This window comes from Gasterosteus aculeatus, chromosome 12, assembly GCF_964276395.1.
Source record: "Gasterosteus aculeatus chromosome 12, fGasAcu3.hap1.1, whole genome shotgun sequence".
Taxonomy (NCBI): Eukaryota; Metazoa; Chordata; class Actinopteri; order Perciformes; family Gasterosteidae; genus Gasterosteus; species Gasterosteus aculeatus.
This window is the reverse complement of record NC_135700.1, coordinates 14,938,262-14,960,730: the sequence shown is the minus strand read 5'-3', so window position 1 is coordinate 14,960,730 and position 22,469 is coordinate 14,938,262. Positions and strand designations below refer to the sequence as shown.

The 22,469-nt window shown below is 42.0% G+C and overlaps 2 protein-coding genes across 3 annotated transcripts; one reads left to right on the top strand and one right to left on the bottom strand.

The window, feature by feature from the left end:
- The first annotated feature begins 283 nt into the window (after window positions 1–283).
- tacr2 (tachykinin receptor 2) lies at window positions 284–6,358 on the top strand. 2 transcript variants are annotated; one of them, XM_040203437.2, is made up of 8 exons: window positions 284–473; window positions 1,173–1,294; window positions 1,804–2,099; window positions 3,571–3,765; window positions 4,147–4,297; window positions 4,453–4,572; window positions 4,675–4,751; window positions 4,834–6,358. In XM_040203437.2, exons 2-8 carry the CDS (start codon window positions 1,181–1,183, stop codon window positions 5,225–5,227), a joined length of 1,347 nt encoding a protein of 448 aa, XP_040059371.2. In that variant the 5' UTR covers window positions 284–473; window positions 1,173–1,180; the 3' UTR covers window positions 5,228–6,358. The 2 variants fall into 2 exon arrangements, with proteins under 2 accessions (XP_040059371.2, XP_040059362.2); XM_040203428.2 differs by having other exon boundaries at window positions 291–473; window positions 1,158–1,294.
- LOC120834924 (hexokinase-1) lies at window positions 5,732–21,635 on the bottom strand. Its single transcript, XM_040203316.2, has 21 exons — window positions 21,233–21,635; window positions 16,242–16,404; window positions 15,198–15,346; window positions 14,996–15,115; window positions 14,708–14,803; window positions 14,504–14,603; window positions 14,178–14,361; window positions 13,427–13,582; window positions 13,214–13,301; window positions 12,783–12,928; window positions 12,429–12,621; window positions 12,237–12,348; window positions 11,844–11,992; window positions 10,813–10,932; window positions 10,540–10,635; window positions 10,357–10,456; window positions 10,089–10,272; window positions 9,814–9,969; window positions 9,536–9,623; window positions 8,908–9,053; window positions 5,732–8,117 (listed from the first exon to the last, which is right to left on the bottom strand). The coding sequence occupies exons 1-21, from the start codon at window positions 21,293–21,295 to the stop codon at window positions 7,970–7,972; spliced, it is 2,757 nt and encodes a 918-aa protein (XP_040059250.2). The 5' UTR covers window positions 21,296–21,635; the 3' UTR covers window positions 5,732–7,969.
- Between the last annotated feature and the right edge of the window lie 834 nt (window positions 21,636–22,469).

The following is a 22,469-nucleotide window of genomic DNA, read 5'->3' as shown; positions in this document are numbered from 1 at the left end:
ATATAACAGTTCAAACCAGCAGCAACCGGACATGTTTTCTCATGTTTCACATGCCACAACTCCATGAAAAGGTAGACAGCAGCATTGTTAAAAGTTTTAAACTTTGAAACCGACATTGATTCAGGAAATCGGTAGTTTATTTGTTCATTCATACTTCTCTCTCTGCCCCCCACTCCCCCCCCCCCTCTCTCTCTGTCTCTCTCCCTCTCTCTCTCTCGTTGGCGCAGCTCCATGCGCAGAGCCGCGTGCCCTCCTGACAGTGCGTCTCCCAGTCACTCTCAGCAGCTTGTGCTGTGATACATTCCAGAAGAGAGGGAAAGGTTGTGTGTGAGTGTGTCAGAGACAGAGAGACAGAGTTGAGATGTCTTGATGGACTATTGGATGTAACTGGTTGTTCATTGCGCCTGCGGAGTCTAATTTACGGACATTATGGATCGGTCCAACTGGTGTAAAAACTGACAACTCAACTTCAGGTAAGCCAGATGAAGGAAATGGACATGTTGTCTTATTATTGTTCAGTGCAGAAATTCCTCAACTTCAGCGCTTTGATGCTGCAACACAATTTGTGAGCCAAATGCCCTCGATACGCTCTTTCTGATGAATATATTTTCATTGGTATAGTAACAGTTCGACTTGTTTAACATTTAAACATTTATCACATGATTTAAATTGAATGTGGGCTGAACCAAAGGGCAGCTTTATTTTATGCAGAACGAAATGGTTGAATAAAACGAACATGTGCTATAAGATTATGCTATCAGTAGATATGGAACTTGCCATAATGATGATATGATGTTTGATTATTAACTAAGGCGACCGTGCTGACGTTCAGATAGCCAAATGCTTATTTCTCATTTGACATTTGTGATTCATCTGAAAAGCATATGTTGTACGGTTAAAATTTCTCCTAATAGCCATTATATATATATATATATATATATATATATATATATATATATATATATATATATATATATATATATATATAAATAAATCTATATCATATCCATCTTGAAATAATGGAAAAACACAGCTAGAATTTTACAACACTGTATATGAACTACATGCAAGATACAAATCAACAGCCTATTTGAAGGGACTCAATACGAATATGAGATCCCATGAAGTTAAATCCTCTATGCATGACGCAGCTACAGTTTTCTCTCCCTCAGGAAGAAGAATGGACATTCAACAAGGCATGGAGGCTACTTTATTGCCAATTTCGTTGACCACCGACTGGCAGGACGACGGGAACGAGACAATTGGCAATCAGTTCCAGCAGCCAGATTGGCAGGTGGGAAACCTGGGATCGTTCAGGGAAGACTGTATCGAATGTGGCAGTGAATCAATAGATGATATTCAGAGCTGTTTAATGAAACAACTGACCCAAAGACAAATGTTGTTAAGTGTGTGTTTTGAAAATGCAGAGATCAGTAGACTGTAGAAAGAGGAAAGAAAAAATATATTGGAAGATTCCAACATATTATACATAGTCTCTGACAAACAAATGTAAAAAAATAAACATAGATCCACAAATTAAGTATTTTGCGGGAGAATATCTATTACTCCTCCAATCTGTATATCTTTGTTCCCTTTGATTGTTCTGCTGCCGTTTGAACTGTTCCTTTTTAAAAATAATAGTCTCCTCTTCCTTTTCTTGTTTGAACCCTCGTCTTCCCTCCTGCTCTCTCATCGTCTGCATTCCTCCCTGCCTCCTCTTTCCTCGCCCCTCTCCTCTCATTTTCTTATTTGTCTCCTCTTTCTCTCCTCTCTTATTCGTCGCCTCTTCCTCTCCTCCCTCAGGTGGCTTTGTGGGCTCTAGCCTACTCCCTCATCATCCTGGTGTCCATCACTGGCAACGTAACAGTGATCTGGATCATTCTAGCACACAGGCGCATGAGGACCGTTACCAACTACTTCATTGTCAACCTGGCCTTCTCCGATGTTTCCATGGCAACCTTCAATACTCTTTTCAACTTTGTCTATGCGCTTCACAATGACTGGTACTTCGGCCTGGGCTACTGCCGATTCCAGAACTTCTTCCCCATCACTGCCATGTTTTCCTCAATATACTCAATGGCTGCCATTGCAGTGGACCGGTAAGAAAGCTGCAAGCTCTCATCCAAACTGACGAAAATAACCCGCTCACCGCAGAAACGGTCTTGTACAAATATATGACAGTCATGGAGGGACTTATCCTCAACTCCTAGAACGCCCGATTTAGGATCTGCGTTATGCAAATATAAAAAAAATCAACTGTATTGATCTATTGTTCTCAATGTATTTGAATTATCATGAATAAAAGTGATCAATATACTGGTTGATTAGTATAAAATAGCCTGAAAAATGACTCACACAACCATATTTTGCTCTTTAATGGCAGATACATGCCAGCCTAATAGAATATTTTTCATCAGTTAACGCTTCATTGCAGATTTCTAGAGCTTCTTTTTCAGTCAGGGGATTATTTGAGGTTGGAAAGTTGATAAAAGCAGCAGCAGAAACTGTTCACCCAGCAGAGGAAAATGCTGCTTGAGGAGACAGTGGTCGAAAAGCAGCAGAGATACAGATGTCATTAATACGTACTGGAGCATGAATGGTCAGTCTGTTCCTTTAGTAGGACGCTGCGCTTGATTTACATAACATCTGCCATCTGCTAGGATCCGACCAGGTGTTACATCAACTTATAGATACTACATTCCTCCTCAGGACTTTCCAATTCGTGAAGTCTTCAAAATGTATTGAAGGAGCACATAACACCTAATCCCATGTTAACCATTTAAACTGAGGAAAATAATCTGCATTCATAAAATCTTTATATGCCAACTCCAAATTGCAACTACAATCCTAAAAAATTAACCATGAAAAGTGAGAGTTAAGAAGAGTGTAGCAAAACAGAGCCAGAATAATAGATTTACATGAAAAAGCATTCTCTCTTATATTTAGATTAGACAGATATACATGAAGTATCTTTTTACTTGATGATAAACGGCCATTACCATACTCTTCTTGAGTATTTAGAATTGAATCACACAGCCATGGATTTAGATATAGTGATTTTATTGCTTTGCTTTGCCCTCTTTTCACTAAACGTATCGCCTTTCTTGAAGCATATATCAAATGACAGAAGTAATGTAGTCTTTAGATACTCAATCAGGTCTTTAATTTTTAAGTGAACGCTATTATATATTTTAAATAAATTGTACATATTGGTTTAAAGATTTCAAATTTAGATCGGCTTTTCAGGTCTAGAACAACATCTTTACAGGATATTGGATGAGAAGAACACATGTTCTTCTTCAAGCTATTTGTTATATACATTCTTTGTGTTGATAAATTGTTTTGTTTCAGATCTTAAATACACTTGTGTAACGAGATATAGATCAACACTTTCCAGTTAATGGTTTGATGGAAAAGTGGATTTTATAATAAAAATACGGCTCGACTTTAATGGCACAGAAGCCCAATAACAAAGATGCTTCCTGGGGTCACTGTGATTCCTAAAAGCTAAAGATAGACCTGTGTGAAAGAGAGAGATGTGGATGAATAAACCTTTTGATGTCCTTCCAGGTACATGGCCATCATCCACCCCCTGAAGCCCCGTCTGTCCTCCACCTCTACAAAGGTTGTGATTGCCCTGATTTGGATTGTAGCAATATTACTGGCTTTCCCTCAGTGCTACTACAGCATGACACAGTTTTACAACCCCAGAACGGTGTGCATGGTCAACTGGCCTGACGACTATGGTGGAACACATCAACTGAGGTAAGACAAGTAAATATCGCCGCAAACACGGTGTGCAAGATGGATACAGTCACTGCTAACAGATGTATGAGGACACTAATGCAAATCAGTACACAAAATGCTATAATAATGAATTTTTCGAAATATCTGGGACTATGAGCATAATGTACCTGGTGCAGACAGATGGTTCGTCTTTGAACCCTCTGTACGGAAAAACATCTGGGCGTAAATGTATTTACTCATGACTCACCGGCTTATTATTGATGGCAGTTTTATTTCTTCACTTCTAAATGTTGGTAGTGTATGTTGCCCGAGGATTATCATCAACCAAAGGAACCGTGAACAAAATGTGTGTTTATATAACTTCACAACACTGACCGGCTGCTTTCTCCCCCTCTGCAGTTACCAGTATTCAGTGATATTACTGAGCTACCTGCTCCCTCTGTTGGTGATGCTGGTGACCTACAGTTTGGTTGGCCAGTCGCTGTGGGGTGGGCACATCCCCGGGGAGGCAACAGACCATTACCACAGCCAGATCACAGCCAAGAGAAAGGTCACTCACGTCTAATCTTCTAGTGTTGTGAGCTGTAAATCCGGACTTTTGACGTGTCACCTCCCTATTGTCAAAACGCTCAGATCAACTGGGCCACGTCTGTCGAAGCTGAACTGAATTTAAAAAGGAGCCGACTCTGCTGTGCTTTTTCATAGGTGGTGAAGATGATGGTTGTCGTTGTGCTGACATTTGCCCTTTGCTGGTTGCCCTACCACATCTACTTCATTTTGGGATCATTTAACATAGACATATATAAACAAAACTACATCCAGCAGGTTAGCGGCTGCTCTTCTGTCATTAACTACCAACAGTGGTTTGAATTAGTTTTAATCGGAGGTACTCATTTACTGGTGTCCCATGTTCACCTGCTTTTTCAGGTGTATCTGGCCATATTCTGGTTGGCGATGAGTTCGACCATGTACAATCCCATCATCTACTGCTGTCTAAACCAAAGGTAAAAGATATATTCACACACACACACACACAAACTCCTCAGGTGACAGCACCCTGAAATCAATTCTCGTCCCTTTCTGCAGGTTTCGTGCAGGTTTCCGCCACGCGTTTGTATGGTGTCCCTTCATCAAAGTGTCAGAGGAGGACAGGATGGAGTTGCAGCACACCAACACCTTCCGAGTCACCATGACGCGTAGCCACCGCAAAGACAGCACAAACACACACACATCCGGCAAAAGAGCTGTCAACCTTGAACTAAACACCGAGAGAGACGCTCGCGTGCAGCTCAAGAAACAGCCACCGACTAAAACACACAGCGTACTCAGATACACATGCGGAGAGGAGGCCGAGCGATTCACAATCCCCGGCTGCAAAACGCATGGAGCACACCCATCGACCACCCAATCAAATCACCATGAGGACATCGGTGGGATGGTGACAGGGTTTCTCTACAGCTACAGAGCTGATGAGAAATAGAGAATGAAGCATCAGAGCAAACTGTGGTGATATTCATCGTCTTAGTACGGAGCTGTTCATTGGATTTAGGACTAATCACTTTTTAAAATGGAAATTGATGTGAGGCGCATAACAACACATGCATACTGGACAAGAGATTAACAAGAAGGTCTGTAGATAAATCCTGCAGTCATTGATTAGTTTTACCGAAGCCCATTCTCCTCTCTCCTCCGTCTACACTTTTTCTTTCATCGCTGACTTTTTACCAACCTTTTCTCTTCTTTCGAGAAAAACTAACTATAAAAGTATCTTTGCGTGCTTATTTGTCTTCAGCAGCATAAAATGGGTGGACAGTCCACTGGTATCAGAACCAAGCCTTAATAATGCGGTACTTCATTTGAAAACTTTTATTTTTGTTGTGTTTATTATGTGAGACTGGGTTGATTTACAAAGGCAGCGGCGGGTCGTCTTCGTACAGTCTGGCAGCATGTTGGACAAAAATCGTGTCACAAAATCCTACAGAGCTTTCTGTGTCAAAGTGAAATTTCATTTATTGATACACACACGTAACAAAGTAAAATAAATAAAGCTCCTCCTGTTATTAAGAGCAGGTGTCCGTGACCACACAGCAGGCGAGACAAACAAACACTCAGTAGGGCTCCACCCCGGGTGTCTAATATAAATTACATAAACTTACAAAACATTCACATAAACTGGGCGTCATCCATTTTAGAGGAAAAATTATATGACGACCATGGACCTGTTAGTGTACAGTACTAGTATTTTGACAGATCTATATGTATTGTGAATTCACTGGTTCATAGACCTGTATTTTCTATGGCCATTGTACAGTTGAGCAGTCATTAAAAAGTGAAAGTGTTGCTCCTCGAAGAATGTGATGTATATTAATGTTAATCATGCAGATGAAGTGAAAATGGAAATATGAGACTTATCTACTTGGATGTTGTAAATACTTTAGCCGTTTAACATTGACATTTGAGAATGTAGAGAAAACTACTTGATTCCTTGATCAACTTTTGATTATTTAAACACACACGGTGAAACAAAGTGAAACATCTGTATTGGTTGTTTACACAAAAAGTAGGGTGGTTACTCGTGGCCTAAATAAACAAGAATTATGTGTTTAATAAATGTATGTGTTGTCAGTTTTCCTCTACACATTGGAATAATGACTACAGAGGGGAGGTTGTATATCTGCAGGATTAGGACACAGAGCTTATGTCCCATTGATCAGTTATCTCCAAACACACCAACATCAAACGTATCTGCACAAAAACAACTCCGGATTGACTCAGGTTTGTCTTTTCTTTCGTGACCGGTTGGTTTACAGTGTTGGGCGGATACAGTCTGGGTTTTGTGATGAGAAGCAAAGAGTCTAATGTGTCTCTGTGATTGGGGCTGGCTTTTAGATGTTTATACTACTTTGGGAAACATCTGAAGGCAACAAAGGCAGAAGCTTCATCACGGAATTAATGTAAAGTAGGAATGGAAACTAAACTGGCTGTAAATTATGAAAATATCCCAGTGTTTTTTTTAAATCATTAACAGCAATAATTTCATTTGATTTTATTACAGAACAAACATTAATTTTTGCATGAATTGTGCTACTTGAATGAGCGTTACAGTATCTTAAACGACCTCCTGGGTTTTTAAGGGGATGTGGAGTCCAGAGGAACGAGTACAGTGAGAAGCGTGAAATGAATACATTCTTGTTAAAGTTTCAGTTACTACCATATTATTCTTATCCCCGAATCAAGTCACTGTTGTTCCGATGGCAGCTACTGTAAATAAGCACCGAATTCCTGTGTGATGGTTTTTGCTAAGTAAGTTCACTGTAAATATCACTGTAATTATGAGAGTAGCCTGCACATCTTTAAACACCAATAATAAACTTAACAGTTGTCATAGATCCAACGACGGGACTTCTACTTAGTATACAAGTGAGTAGGCTAGGATGGCATTAGTCAAAATATGCACATTTAATAAGCATGTGACATCTCTCGCAGATCAGTCATGATCACCGTCCCTCTTTTGTCACCTTTCTGCTTGATTTGGTTCATTAAATCCTCCACCACCGTAAAGGGGATGGCTACGGGGTCTTTGGAGGTGGCCTTTCTTGTGAGCCTCATTACTGCAACAGCAACATTTCTCAACATCGCCAAATACAAAAATAAAATAAATAGCAACAATGTATGTATAACATATTATCTGGACATGGTATTACAGTTTAAGCAAAAATATTCCCTCATTACAAATTATTATTTAACCCTCATATCCCTTGTACACCAAGTTGTAGAAACAGTCAGCCTCCTGGAGCAGAAACAGTTTGGAAGGTGTGTTCTTATGTTCCTGCCTTTACCAAACATGTTATAAGGACAGACGCTTCTCTGACATACTTATGGACATTGTCTTTCAACTATTGTACTTGGTACATTGTATAAGACTGCAGTTATCAGAGGACTCCTACATATGCCGATGATAAACAGCTCACGTGTGGACTTTTTGCCATGAACATTTACGAGTTTAATATGCGTGTGTTATCTATATAGATAAGTTGAATTAACCCAACTACAAACTTAACCAAACTACAAACTATCTTAAGAGTCTGGGTATTGTTTCATCGGTTGTTAAAAGATAATCTGACTACAACAAAGGCCTGACTCTCGGCTACCTGACGCAGCAGAGAGAGCCGTCTCGTCCTCTCGGGGTCAATAGTGGGGAGATAAGAAGATGGGAGATCTTCTATTTGCCGTTCAGCTCCCGTCTCAGTCGGCAGCCCACCGCTGTGATGAGAGCAGCTCCTTTCCCACTTCCGTCCTCCGACAGCAGGAAGTTGACGTTGCACTGAGGAGCTAAGTCGATCACCGTCTGGTGCATGATCTTAGAGAAACTAGACGGGGACAAAAGATTTGACAACATGTTGAACAGTGAAGTGATACATATTGTACCAAATAGCAAAAGAGAAAGTGCAGCTCCAAAAAGACGGAGATTGAGAGCAGCATGTTACAAGTGAGATAGCCCTCAATTAAGGCCTGGACTCTTCTGAACAACACATTTTGTTCACAATTAGTTAGTCAATAAAGTCTCAGGCTCATTATGATCTGCACACAATAAGGCACGAGACATGCACCATTCAATCATTGTTGCATGAATACATAAGAAATTAGAGTCAAACTCAGTAAGTCAGTTCATGTGTATTTTCCATGCAGGAAAATGTAGATGAAATTTGAAAATGGGGAGAAAAAAAAAATATATTGCTATCAGTTGGGATTACTCAACAATATATAACAAATAACAATATGTGAGTGAATAAAGAAGAAAACCAAGTGTTCTTTCTTCCATTCTGTGGTTTCTCTTTTCAGATCTGGACAAACAGGAATGGAGGCTTAACAACAACGTAATTACTTTTACCATGAGGTGCCTCAAACACATCTTACAACTGTATTTGAAAAGGTGCTAAATGGCCAGGAGTGCATTCCTGTGTGTTTAAATGGTCGAGCCGGCTTGTGTTTCCAGGTGCTTGTTTGCTGCACAACAACTTCCACAACCAGGAGCGACAAATACAGTTGTCATGTAAATAAGGTAAACAAGTGTCTAAACGAGTCCTTCAGACAAGTCCAACCTGGTCTCCATGTTTACATCTCGTGGGCAGCGTTTAATCTGCTTCCAATTCAACTCACTGTGGATGCAGTTTGTAGAGTGTCCCGTCCACCCCTACAGTGATGTTCAGATGGTCCAGTCCTCGGTTTTCTCTGATCTTATCGACCACGGCCGCCATTCCCGCCCCACACAGCTGAGCTGCACGACGCGACACTGCCCCACATACCTGCACACCAACCAAAACCCATTATCGTTATTGCAACACTTAACAGACTGTAACTGCAACAATTTGCTCAGCAGAAAATATCATTTCACTCCACAAAGCTTGTAAATACACCGTGACATATCAGTTTCTGACACTTGAATGGTAACATGTGCCTACTTCTTTCACAAGATGATAACAATATATTGTGTGGCTCAGATTCTTGCAGTGTTCAGTTCATAAGGTAGACCTAGATATTTTCATGAAGGTTGCGTTCAAACTAGATTTAACATGTTGGTTCCCTTAGAGATAATAAACTGGAAACTAGGTGTTTATTCTCTGCACAATATGCAATAAGGGTCATGAGTTTGTGTTCATAAATGGAGACTGGATTAGATAATCAACGTGCTTGCTGGCTACGGATTTGAAATTCCAAAAACCCCCGTATTTTATAATATATTTTGTTTGGTTTGTTATGAGCACACATGTATCGGACTACACTTTACCTCTTTAACAATGATACTGTCATCACAGGTGCTATCCAGCCCCAAGTGCTGCAGGATGGATCTCACTTGAAGTAAAGCCAATCGGTCACTGGAAGAAGAAGAAGAATGAGCACTCAGCAAAAGAGAAGTTCATCTCAGTTTAAGAACAACTTAAAATAAAGAAAAAAACGTGTCTATCGAAACAGTAAAGATAATAGTTGCAGATGCTGTTCTACAAACGGCACTAATGATCTACAATGATCTTGAGCAGACATAAACCAGGTAGTCACTATTCTCACCTCTCTATCTGTGAGAGGAACTTTGTCTCGAAGATGCCTCTTGTCTTCAGCGTTTCAGAAATCTGTCCTCTGAACAGGAATCCCCTCTTGGTCATATCTATTAGGATGTTTCGCACAATTTCCCCGAGATACATGCCGCTGCACATTTTCTCATATCTGTTAAAACACACGCAAGCACAAAACATGCACAGAAATCAACACACTGAAAGACATTAATAAGGGTTTAAGTCCATGAAATAAAAGGGTTTCTGTGTGCGTGTGAAGGAGATTCTCACCTTTGTTTGCCTGAATTGAGGGAGAAGTCATCCACAGCCCGATCATAATCTGTCCTAATGTCATCAAGACATCCGTTGTCTCCGAAAGCCCCCCACTCCATGTTGACACACATCCGGCCCTCCTCTCCATCAATCATCTCAATATTCCTCATCTCCTCCATGTAACACGCGTTGCTGCCAGTGCCTATAATCATACAGAAGCGTCAGAAGGACAACAGAAGGAACAGAAAACTGAATATTTACCAAAAGATACATAAGGTTAACTAACCAGCAATTAGTCCAATCTCACAGGTGGGCTCTTCGTAGGCACACGTCATCATGGTTCCCACTGTGTCGTTCACTACGGCCACAACATCCAGATCAAATTCCTAAGGAAGCAACACATAATATGATGCAACTTCACAGTGCAGAGAGATGTTTAACCAAGTGATGAAGCAGCTCATATAATCACCTCTCTCCTCTTGATGGCCTCCCTCAACAAACCCACCACATCTTCTCCTTCACAGTCTGTCGCCTTGAAGCCCTTGGTCCACGTCACAAGGACGCCCTGCACACAAAAACACACATTTATTTTTCATAGGATACCTGGAGTTCTTGGTCAGCTCAAGAATTCGAAAACTCGAAGTCGGTAATGTGAGCGTTTATCAGTGGACCCTTTCTGCGGCCTCTCGGGGAAGAAAGACAGTTCAGCGTATCGGTGAGGAAGGAAGCGCTGCGCACTCACAGCATCCAGGCTGGTCTGTCTGCACGGGAAGGAGAAGGTGAAGCCCAGAGGAAGACGAGTGTTCTTCATCCCCATGTAGTCCAGGAAGTCACTGATGCACTGCACAATGTGATCGAACAACTGGAAGAAGACAAGACAATATCTTAAACAACAGTATTGAAGTTTATCAGTAAAAGAATAATCCACTGTTTATGCTAATTACTCGCTAGTTTTATAAGATCTGTCTGGAAATACAGTATCTGGAGAAATAAGAACAGAAATGAAAAAAAGTTTAATCCCTTTGGGCTTTAAATAGATTTTTATAAAACACTAATGAAATGTTGTGTGACTGGATGCAGCCTGGTCATTTACATATTTTAGTGGATTAATTATTCACGGCTGTTATGTAATCTGACTGGTTTGGGGGCAGGACAGAAACCGTGATTGGGAAAGGTTGAGTTTAGTGGCGCACGGTTAGCTCGGTTGTTCATGTGCGTCAGTTACGTAGCAAGGAGAGTTAATTCATATATCCATCACTACAATCCGCACACATTGTATACTGGAATCACTGCAGAGCTATGGACTCACAAATATGCCAACTTCAGAGTGTACTGGACACATATGTTGAAAGATGCACAACATCAATTTATCAAAATGAATTAAAACACACGTAAAATTACAATAAACTATCCCTACTTTCCTGTTCTGTTTACCTACGGGTGGGGCGGGGCGATAATTGCTAAAATGTATAGTCTTCTAATTGAATCATATCAAGAAGGAGGACACTTATATTATACTGTATCAGTGGTTCAGAAACGGGGGAGGAGGGGGACGCCCCCCAGAGGGCAAAGCAGTGGAACTGCTGAGGGAGCGCAACTTTATCACCAACCCCAAGTTCAAATCTTTGTTTCGAAGACTCCCTCTAACCTACAGACCTTCTTCTTGATTCCTGCTGAACTTTACAGCACAATTACCAAACCAACCCTTCTGACTTTTCATCACATACGTACATTTAACAGAAGTTAACGGGGTAAATAACTGATCCATCTCACCTCCTCTCCCGTGCCCGTCATCACCTCTAAAGGAATAGAGTAGATCTTGTTGTGCATCTCCACTGTTCTCCTCTTGCCAGAGCGAATCTTGACCAAAAGAACCCTGAAGTTGGTTCCTCCCAAATCCAAAGCCAGGAAATCGCCATGTTCTGAAAAATTAAATGGGCAGACAAACAGATGAATCAATGACTAAATATAATTAAACTGTAACAAAAGATGTTCCTTGTACAATGATGAAAAAAATAATAGCCGGGGATTTCAATGGAAAAATTCCAAATCATTCATTGGAATGTCACTGCAGTGATTTTAACAAGATATAATGCAGCTGTGCAGTCAAATTGGCAGCTGGAATACGTTTGTGTTCATGTATGCTTGTGTGCGTGTGAGAGTCACCTGAGCCATCAGGAGTGCTGTGCACAAAGGTCGGCAGCATTTTGACAGTGGCAGCTTCCTGGGTGCTTTTTGAAAGGCCATTTTGGATCTCGATCTTCATTCTCTTCTTTACCTGGGAGGAATTTAGGAATATTCTCAATAGCGATGAAATGCACAGTTAATTCAAACGCTTCTTTATCTCCGTGTCCTCACCTCCAGCAGTTGTTCTGTCGTCAGGCGGAATTCAGACAGCGTTTGGGTAATTTCCCGGGAGTGTTCGGCGAGTCGGTAGGCGACAGCCGTCACCATAGCGGCTCCTTTTCCACTGCCGCTCTCCGACAGGAGGAATCGGATATCAGCGTCCGGGACCAAACGACGGACTGTCTTATGAAGACGACGGGCGTATCTGAAGCACATAGAAGAGTGTTTAAGAACATTTTTAAAACAAAAACTGTTAAATTATGTAGTAAGCCACCTCGGAACACCTGACAAACAAATCACAACTGCCTCTGACATCAAGTAACAGTGACAACATGAATGAATGAAGCAAACATTCCCTTCACTTACTGCGGGTGCATTTTGTATAGCGATCCGTCGATCCCTACAGTGGTCCGGAGTCGCGCCACGCCTTTGTTCTCCTTTAGCCTCAGCAGGATGCCGGCCAGCGAGGCCGCTATCAGGTTGGCAGAGCGGAAAGACACGATGGCACAAACCTGGAGAGGAGAGGAATTCATCAGCGGCAGGAAATTTAAACTGAATGAATTGCAGAATGAGATAAAAAAAGGTATGTGTTGTATTTTAAACCATTTTCAGACAATGCAGCATAGATTTCAAATATGTTGAAATTGACATTATCATGTTTGCAATCACAGCAGACAGAAAATCCAAAACGTACAAATACTGATAAAATGATTTCAGTAGTACAAATAGTTTGCATATAAATACTACATTAAGTGGCATCAGATCCAAATACAGCCATTTCAACAAACAATACACACATGCTGCACAGCGATACAGTCATCGTCTGAGGGCTCCACTCCAATACTGGTTAAAATCTCTCTGGCCTTGTTCAACCCCTCCTTGCTCCTAAACAGGACAGACAAAGCAGCAAAGACGGGCTGGAATTATACCTCCTTCAAAGTTGTGTAATGTAGATTTATACAAATATACAAAAACAACAATGGGTGATGTTTACATGAAGCGTGACTTACTTCTCTATGGCGGAGATTTGTTTCGTCTCAATCCTCCCTCGAGTGAGAAGATCCGGAGTGATTCTGCCCTCGAACAGCAGGCCTTCTCTGGCCATCTTCACCAGGATGAGACGAACCAGCTCGCCCAGGTACATGCCGCTGACCATCTTTTCAAATCTACACGTTAAAAGACCAAAGGAGAGTTTTATATTATTATCAATTCAACCTTTTTACCATTCATGTTATAGTTGAAGATGCCAGAAGATGACTTTTAAGCAACGTTTTTGGAAATAATAATAATTGAATTTGCGGTTTCAGACGCTGTTTTTCTCATGGTGAGACTGTACAGACTTAAGTGAATTTTTGTACATCTTTCACAGCGCACATTTTAGAGGGGAAATTGTCATTATTTATAGTTGGCATATATTGTCCGATAGCACGGAGTATGAGTATTATTATGTTTTCATTATTCTTCGTATTAAATACATTGTTAATCTTCTGGAGAACCAAACATAAAGGGTGGAAAGTGGTACAGGGACTAGATTTATGGAGCATTAAACGCTCACAGGAATACGGGGGTTCAGTATCGTGACTGAGGACAATTTGACATGTAGACCACAGGGGCCATGGATTCAATCCACAACCTTCCTATTGGACGGCCGCTCCACCTCCAGAGGTGAGTCATACGTCTGGTATATTTTGTGGTTCCTTCACAGCGTAAAAATATGAACAAGACTGGAATAAAAACTATAATGGTTTTGGTATGACTTACAGCTGTTTGCCAGGGTTGAGAGAGCCTCTGTCTATCTCTCTGTCAAACTCCGTCCTGATGTCCTCCAGCCTGCCGTCGTCTCCAAAGGCCCCCCACTCAGTGTTCACACACATCCTGCCTTCGTCTCCCTCCACCAGGTCAATGTGACGCAGCTCCTCCATGTAGCACGCATTGGTCCCCGTACCTAATCAACGAGAAAACACATACATCCCCACAGCTTAACCTCTTTTTTTAATTCTGCTTCTCAGGTTGGACTCCTGAATTCCATTTTACTTGAACAATGTCAAATACACTCTTGACTATTCCAATGCACATTGTTGCCATACCGATAATAATGCCAACTTCACAGCGCTGGTCATCGAAACCACAGGTCATCATCGTTCCAACCGTGTCGTTCACCACCGCCATGATGTCAGCGTCGTAGTCCTGAAACAAATGAAAGCAGACAAGCGTTTACGGTCATCGGTGCCATTCTGCATCCCAGTTTTAGTCAAACAAAATCCTTTCTGGATGAATAAGTGAGGACTCACTCCTCGCTTCTTTATGGCTTTGTTGAGGAGTTTGACGACATCCATTCCCTCCACCCCACTGGCTTTGAAACGCTTCGTCCACGTGATCAGAACGCCCTGAAAACAAGACAGACAGGAGTGAGAAAAGGAAGGAGGTCGGTCTCCAGCACGACCGCAGCAACTCACAGTTCCAAAAGGCCAGCATGTTAATTGTCACATATTTAACTAAAAGATAAGACAAGGAAAGTGCTGTGAGTCACAAAGAAGTAGAAGAATACTGAATCAACATAAAAAAATGAACAGTTTCACCTCATCCAGTTTAGTCTGCTGGCAGGGGAAGGAAAAGGTCAACCCAACTGGGAGTTTCTTGTCTTTGATGCTGTGTTTCTCCATGAAGTCACCGAGACACTCTGCAACATGGTCGAACAGCTGGAACAGAGCAGATGTTGAGAGTGAGAAGGTGTCTCAGGGCTGAAAAGACTCTGTTTGTGTGTTTTCGGTATTAACCTACTCTTGTTCCACTTCCGTGCACGATGTCTTCTGGTGTGTCATAGATCTGACTCTCCATCTGAACGGTCTGTTTCTTCTCGTGGCTCACTCTGACGCGGAGGATCCGGAAGTTACTGCCGCCCAAATCCAACGCAATGAAGTCGCCCTTCTCTGTCAGACAGACAACGTGGGAAGACGAGAGAGAGAGAGAGAGGTGGATGAATGCAATTTCAGGAGCAAGGCAAAAGGATGCTGGCATTCACTTAAAAACACATCTAATTGCAACAGCTCTTCTCGGCTTTTGATAAAGCTTTTCATACCTCATCATCGTAATCTTCCTGAGATATCTCAATGGTTTTAACAAGATTATAAAGCAGAAAGAAACTCATTGCATGAACCCACACTATCGTGATTCGGAGTAAAAGGTTTTTTAGAGCATTGGAAACATTTAACCACCAGTTTTTCTTTCACTCTGTGAGATCATGTCCCTCAACCTTTTCGTGCAGATCGGAATGCAAGGTCAGCTCAGTTGTGCAGACTGATAATGTATCTGAAAAGATTTTTTTTTTTCTAAACTACCCCGAGGCCAGTGATTAAAAAACAATCAGGGTTTGAAGATCACTGAGAACGCTGCAGTGGGTCACAGCAAGAAGATGCAGAAACATTTCCTGTTTTTTATCAATATGTTATAAGCTCAACAGAACACAGACTAATTCCTGCTCACTCTGCTTTTCTGCTTATGGTAAAATAGTTTAAATGCTACAACACAAAAACCTACGTGGTGTGAAAATGGTCGTCCCTGTTGAATCGGGTTAAGTTAACTCGAGTGCTGTCGAGTTAATAGCATTTTTTATTTTGAAAGCAAAAAAGGTACAAATGCTGAGAAAGGCCAAGAAGGAAGAGATGATGCCACATTTGTAAGTTACACTTGTCTTTCGGCCTTGGACTGTGCAGCCTTACTTTTGTTGCCAGTGCTGAAATGAGAAAACTTGCTTTGCCACTAAATAACTTCTTGCCTGACTGGACGTCAGTTAAATCATGTGGTTTAGAGGCGGCGCCTACTAACCTGAGCCATCAGGGATGGACTGCACAAAGGTTGGCAGCATTTTCAACGAGGCAGTGGGGTTCGTGTCCCGCCCCAGTCCTTTGACCAGCTCCATCCGAAACCGCTGGGTGATCTCCTTCAACGTTTCATCAGAGAAACGCATGGAGTACAGGTACTTATCGATCTACAAATGGACATCAGACAAAATAGAGACATTGCTATTATAAATCAGAAACATGTAACCGCAATACTATATGACGATGCTGAAAATACAGTAAAACTAACTCTCCATCTGTAATGCTTTTAGTCATCCATGACAGGAATCCACTCCCTGAACTAATTTATCCCAGCTGGGCTTCACCCACTAATGAACCAGCGCCGCAAAGCAACAGAACGATGTCTATATCGTTTTAGTGCCATGTGGTCATATTGCACAGTCAATATCTAATGACACACAGGCTATTATCAAGGCCTTCTTTGTGACTTTATTATGGATATGATAAGGAGGAGGCCATGACAGACAAAATAGGTGCGCCTTGAAGCAATCATCAGCCTGTCTGGCACAGACTGTGTATCTCGCTCACTGTATAAACTGTCGCAGATTCAGCACACAGCGGCCCGAGCTGTCCGGCCTGTCGGGAACAGGATGTTAAACAATCTTGGTGAAATCCATTGTTTCATCACCCTCTACGATGAAGCAAAGACCTACTTTATATTACACACACGCGAGAAGTCCCTCTGGTCGAATGTCATGTTCATCATGACTTTGCTGATTTGTGGAGTAACAGGGAAGTTGAGCGCAAGTTAACCCATTACTGGATTGTAAGTCTGTTTCATGACAACCAGATATGTATTCAATAATAATAACAATAATACGCACAAAAAAGTCTGACATGACTCAATATCCACACACACACACACACACACAATGTTTGGATGCAGCTGTGACGTCCAAGTGAGAATTTACTAGTATTACTCTGGAATGTTCTAACATCCTGTTTTAGAAGTCACACGTCATTTTCCATTACAGCTCTGGTCTTTGGTAACTGGTTCAGGACAATGCCGTTTTTCTGAGCAAAACAACTCAATTTAACTTTTTATTTAAATGTGTGGTTAGGCTGAAGGACAAAAACAATGTTTTTTGATAAAAATATTCCAATTAGCAGATGTCACATTTGGATTTTATTGTCAAAAAATCAGATGTCTATTGAAAATAAACAGATGTTTATTGAAACAGATGTCTATTGAAAATAAAAAGACAAGGCAATAAATGAAACGTACACAGGTTTTGATAAGAGTGTGTGTTTGCATATAAAATCATTGTAAGGGGTCAATCTTGATTTTGTCGTAGAATGAAACACAAAACATGAAGAGAATCATTAACACTGAAGACAAAACGTTTATGTTTGTTTAACCACGCAGTCGTGTTTAAATAGTGCAAGCAAGTTGTGGGTCAACGCAGATAAAGAGTAGCATACATGTGAACCGCACTGTCCGACTGCTAATGTGTTACACTGTAAACCAGCTGGACGGGTCTAAAACACACCGAGGTCTACCTGATGGTTTGAAGAGAAGTCTTAACACCACTGACATGTTGGTGCTTGACAACAGCCATCATGACACAACATCTGCGGCCTCTGCTTTTGAATTACACCATAAAACACACACGCGTTCAAACCAGCACACGTCTACGTGCTCGCTTTCACCTTCTACCTGTCAAAACCACACACAAATGTATTCAGAATGTGACACTCTTAAGGAGAAGTATTCTGATAAGAATTAAAATCTCTGTTGGTGAATGTGGGCAGAAAATATAACATTTGTAGATGTGTACAATAAAAAAGCATATTTGCTATGATTTTATCTCTTTTTTTCAACTGCTTGTGTGTTTTTAAATACGGGATGAATAGAGTTGATGAAGAGTACAAAGTAGCAAACCCCAAAAAACTAAACTTTGTAAAATACTGTATAGGCAACTCAACTTAGTAAACTAGCATCTTGCCGAGTTCACACTTTTCCCCAATTGTGGTAAAGCTTAAAACAGTTTAGAACTGCAAACAAAGAGCCTGTTGCACTTGCATATGCCGTTTGCAATGAGGTCGGTTTGACCCAGGTCAGCTGCCCAAACTGAGGAAATGAAGGCAGAATAGATTATGAAATGGAGCGACTACAAATATCTGCAGTGTTCAAATATAACAAACAATGGAGTAGATATGCACAGCAAATAAGAAGGCGCCGGGTGTTCACCCAAATATGCATCGTCCCGTACTGACCCAAACGACCACCTTCACTTATTCGTGATGATCTTACTCGATATGCATCCCCGTAATGAGAGATGGCTGCCAGCACTGGTTATCCAATGGGAATCAATACTAGTCTGTAACTCTGTGATCTGCACTTGTGATTGAGTTCATCCAGCTCCCTCCAGTGCTAAACACTCAGTAGAAACATTGTCTAAAGTAACCTTATATTTGTTGTGGAAATAAAATCCTTGCGTTTCCTCTTGCCTAATGCAACCCCATTGCTTTCACACATCAATGTCTGTTTGAGAGTCTCGTCGAGTGCTACTGCAAATGTGAAAATCTTTTTTTAAAGCCTCTTATGTCTTCAGAAAGAAGCGCGATAAATCTGATTAATGGTGTTGAAGTTATTTTTGACTATAAAACGTAATCTGGAAGCACAGAGTAAAGAGGCTGCAGCCAACTCCTCCTCAAGTTTGAGCCACATCAGCCGCTGGCAGCAAAACGCAGCTGAAAGTCCCACCGAACGGTCCGCAGTTAACGTTAAATTGTGGGTACTGTGGGCCAAAGATTTAAACAAGAAGCAAAACAACCCAATGAGAATTGGCATCATGAGTTGTAATGGCCGAGTGGGAGCAGTGCAGCGCAGTTAGCGGTGAGCTAACGGCGCAGCGCGCTAACAGGAACCAACGGACACTGGAAGCAAACGCAGCTGGCCGCCCGTGTCAAGGAGGCAAAGGTAAACTGGGGTTTAAATACATTCCTTTACATAAAAAATAGTTTGTGCTTCAATATTATTGAATTGTAAATAGGTGGTTAACTTTATTTAGAGGAGCTCGAACAGTGAACAAGTCAATTGTTAATTAGATAATTGAATGAGGGGCTGATTAAAAGTAGGCTTAGTCCAAAACTCCCAAGGGAAAACAAGAAATTGGAATGAACAATTTGCATCCACGAGTCAGCCTGAAACCGTTCCCACGCATTTTATTATTGCAGGGCAGCACCTGACCTCACAGGTCAGGCCTCTGCTGTCGGTTCTTCCATCACATGAATACACTAAATACTGAAAACCCGTCGTATTTGTTTAATCAAAAGAGGAAGCTCCGCTTTTCCTTTTCAAACTTCCTGATACGGCGACATGAGGCCTCTGTGGTGTGTTAATCCGTGCGCATGAATGATTCTGGACGGCCATGTTTTCACCTCAACACGCAACTTTCTCTGACTGAGGAAGGAAGATCGTCCGCACTCCGTCTCCCTTTGCTTCTTCTTCCGCTCCTTTCCGTTGGCAATCCTCCTCCCTACAATGCCTCGCTCTCCCCCGTCACTCCTGAGTTGCTTGAGGAAGCAATGAAACATGACACCATTGTGTATGTACATGTGCACAATGTCGTGCAGGCACAGCGCGCGCACACACCCACACTACACAAAGAGTAAAGTCAAGGACACTGCAGGTATTGAGCACTGCAGCTGCTCCTTAACTTCCACATCCTGATAGTGTTATTTACAATGTCACAGCTACAGAGGTACAAGAAGCTCCAGACAAACTTCTGGCACAGTGTGTGTGTGTGTGTGTGTTAGCGTTCCTCCTGTCACCTATGGTCACGTGGTTTAAAGCTGGCCTATTTTAGGGAGGTAGTGAGAGAGAGAGAGAGAGAGAGCACGAGTAAAGAGGCAGAGAGAGAAGTGTTTTATCATATCAGATCCCAGCTGCTGTACCTTCAGATTCAAATTTAGGAATAACAGCTTTGTCGGTCACCTTATGTGAATAAAGTTGTAACTATACTGAGAAACTGGAAACAGACCGAGAGGGAAATGAAGGAGAGAAAAGGTCGGTGTTTGATGCAGAATTTCGGGGAGGATGCGTGACATCATCAGGGAGCGACCTTAAAGGAACCGTGCAGCAGATGTTGATAGCACAGCTTTGGAATAAATATAAATATAACGAGGTCAGGATATTACAACGAGAAACAAGAATAAATAAGATTACACAAATGGGGTACAGACAGTATTTTACCTTCCGCTGACTCAGTTACACGGGATATGTAATGGCACATTTATTCCGAAAGTACTGGGAACTGTTGGGGTCTGAGCGACTGGAAAAGTTTAGTTACTGTGACACACAAACATGCCCACAAAACTGGCCTAGGCGGTTTTACACCAGAAGTTGCACAGCAGAGTTCTGAAAGACACACATTCATTGCGCTCAACTCACTTTTTTTCACCTTAAACATTTAAAATCATACTTTTTTCCTCTCGTATTCCATGTTGAACACACAAGTATTATTTAACCCAAACATGACAGGAACATGATGCTTTCTGACAATTTCTACCTTTCTTCCCTCTACTGATCTCATTATCGCCACACCTCTGAACGCCTACATCACGACCACAATGGCACACCTGTGAGTCATCGCTTACACACTCATGTGCTAGCAGACCCATGTGCAGCTTGACACGTCCCACTAAGCAAAGTCAATTTAAATCTCATAATGAAACAAAAGGTGAAATGACCACTGCACTTCACCCCCCTGACCCGCTTTCTGTTTCATTCACTTCCTCAAAGCGATGCATCATGGGACAGCGATGTTCTGATGTGCACTGAAGTGGAAAACTCCAGCCTTTCGGCGAGGTAACGATGATGACGGTGGGAGTAAACTCAATGACCTCTACCAACACATGTGCTCCTCTCCCCTCGACCCCGGCTTCCCTTCAGTGTCCCTTGGAAGGACGCGCGGTTCAAAACTGGATCCCGAAGAAGCAGAAGGCACTCACCTTTTTGACCTGATCATCCTTGAGTTCAGTGAAGTAATAGGCGAGTAGCTGGGCCGCAATCATCCTGATCCTTCCCCTCCACCTCACACGAACATGCAGACTCACCCACACACTCTCTCTGTCACACACACACGGCCACCCAGTTAGACAGGGGGGGGGGAATCCAAAATAAAAAAAGACAGAACAAAGTTACTCTGCTCTGGCTGAAGTCTGTACACACAATCTCTCACACTCGCACAGGATATTCAAAATATCCAGCAGAATCCTGAGTGGTTTAAAATAGACACCGCACTTCCTCGTGTGCTGCTAAGACTCTTCAGCTCTTCTGTCTCTGAGCATGTGAGTGAAGCCAGGAAGCATGAGTGAGGCAGCAAGTTTAGCTGCAGGAGGCACACACACACACACACACACATAGAGAGAGAGAGAGAGAGAGGGAGGGAGAGAGGGAGGGAGCGAACATGAGCTCTCCACTATCTCCGAGCTCATTGGCTACAGAGGGTCAATGGCCATGTCTGTGATTGGCTGGGCCTGCTGATTCAATGGAGGCCAACTCAATGACAGAGGAGGAAGAAAGAAAAAGAGAGGGAGTGCCTAGTTTGTAGTTTGGGAGGGGGAGGGTGAAGGGGAGGGGGAGGGGGCAGAGAGAGAAAGAGGGCCGGAAGGTAAGGAGAGCATTTGGGGTTTAGTGTTCAGGGAAGTTATAAAGTTTCCTACTATCCTGCGTGTGTTCGTAAGAAAATGACTCACAGAGGCATAACAGTAGTTAGTCGAGTTCGTTATGGCTTTTTCACTAAAAAGTCATTCTGCTTAGAAGAGGAGGTCAAGGACGTCTGGGCAACTTTGGAGGTTGAAATAAACGTATGAATGAACTCCTAATCGTCTGCTGTTGGTTTGCAGACAGGGGTTCTTAAGTGTGAACATACTGAGGCCGATGTGGGAACGAAAGTTTAAAGTGTCTTGGGTTTTGAGTAAAACAAGCTGAATAAGACATGTTTGGCTCATGCACAAAGTGCACCAGCTTTTCTATGATTCGGGTAGAATGAAAGCTCACTCACTCACTCACTCACTCACTCCACCAGCCGGAGAGTCAACCCATCAGACTGTCCACTGTCCAGACGCAACGTCATTATTACAACAACAGCTGCCTGTTGTCTGACCTCCCCAGAGAACAAACACTGACAGAGATGAGCTTTAATCCTTTATAACGTTTTATATGTCAGATGTGGATTCAATTCCC

Bases quoted from the DNA above. Each gene is read 5' to 3' on its own strand.
- tacr2 (XM_040203437.2), top strand. From the start codon at position 1,181: ATGGACATTCAACAAGGCATGGAGGCTACTTTATTGCCAATTTCGTTG. The intron at 4,298-4,452 runs GTCACTCACGTC...GCTTTTTCATAG, and splicing joins AGATCACAGCCAAGAGAAAG to GTGGTGAAGATGATGGTTGT. The intron at 4,573-4,674 runs GTTAGCGGCTGC...CTGCTTTTTCAG, and splicing joins AACAAAACTACATCCAGCAG to GTGTATCTGGCCATATTCTG.
- LOC120834924 (XM_040203316.2), bottom strand. From the start codon at position 21,295: ATGATTGCGGCCCAGCTACTCGCCTATTACTTCACTGAACTCAAGGAT. The intron at 12,349-12,428 runs GTGAGGACACGG...AATTCCTCCCAG, and splicing joins CGACAGAACAACTGCTGGAG to GTAAAGAAGAGAATGAAGAT. The intron at 9,054-9,535 runs GTAAAGTGTAGT...GTTGGTGTGCAG, and splicing joins ACAGTATCATTGTTAAAGAG to GTATGTGGGGCAGTGTCGCG.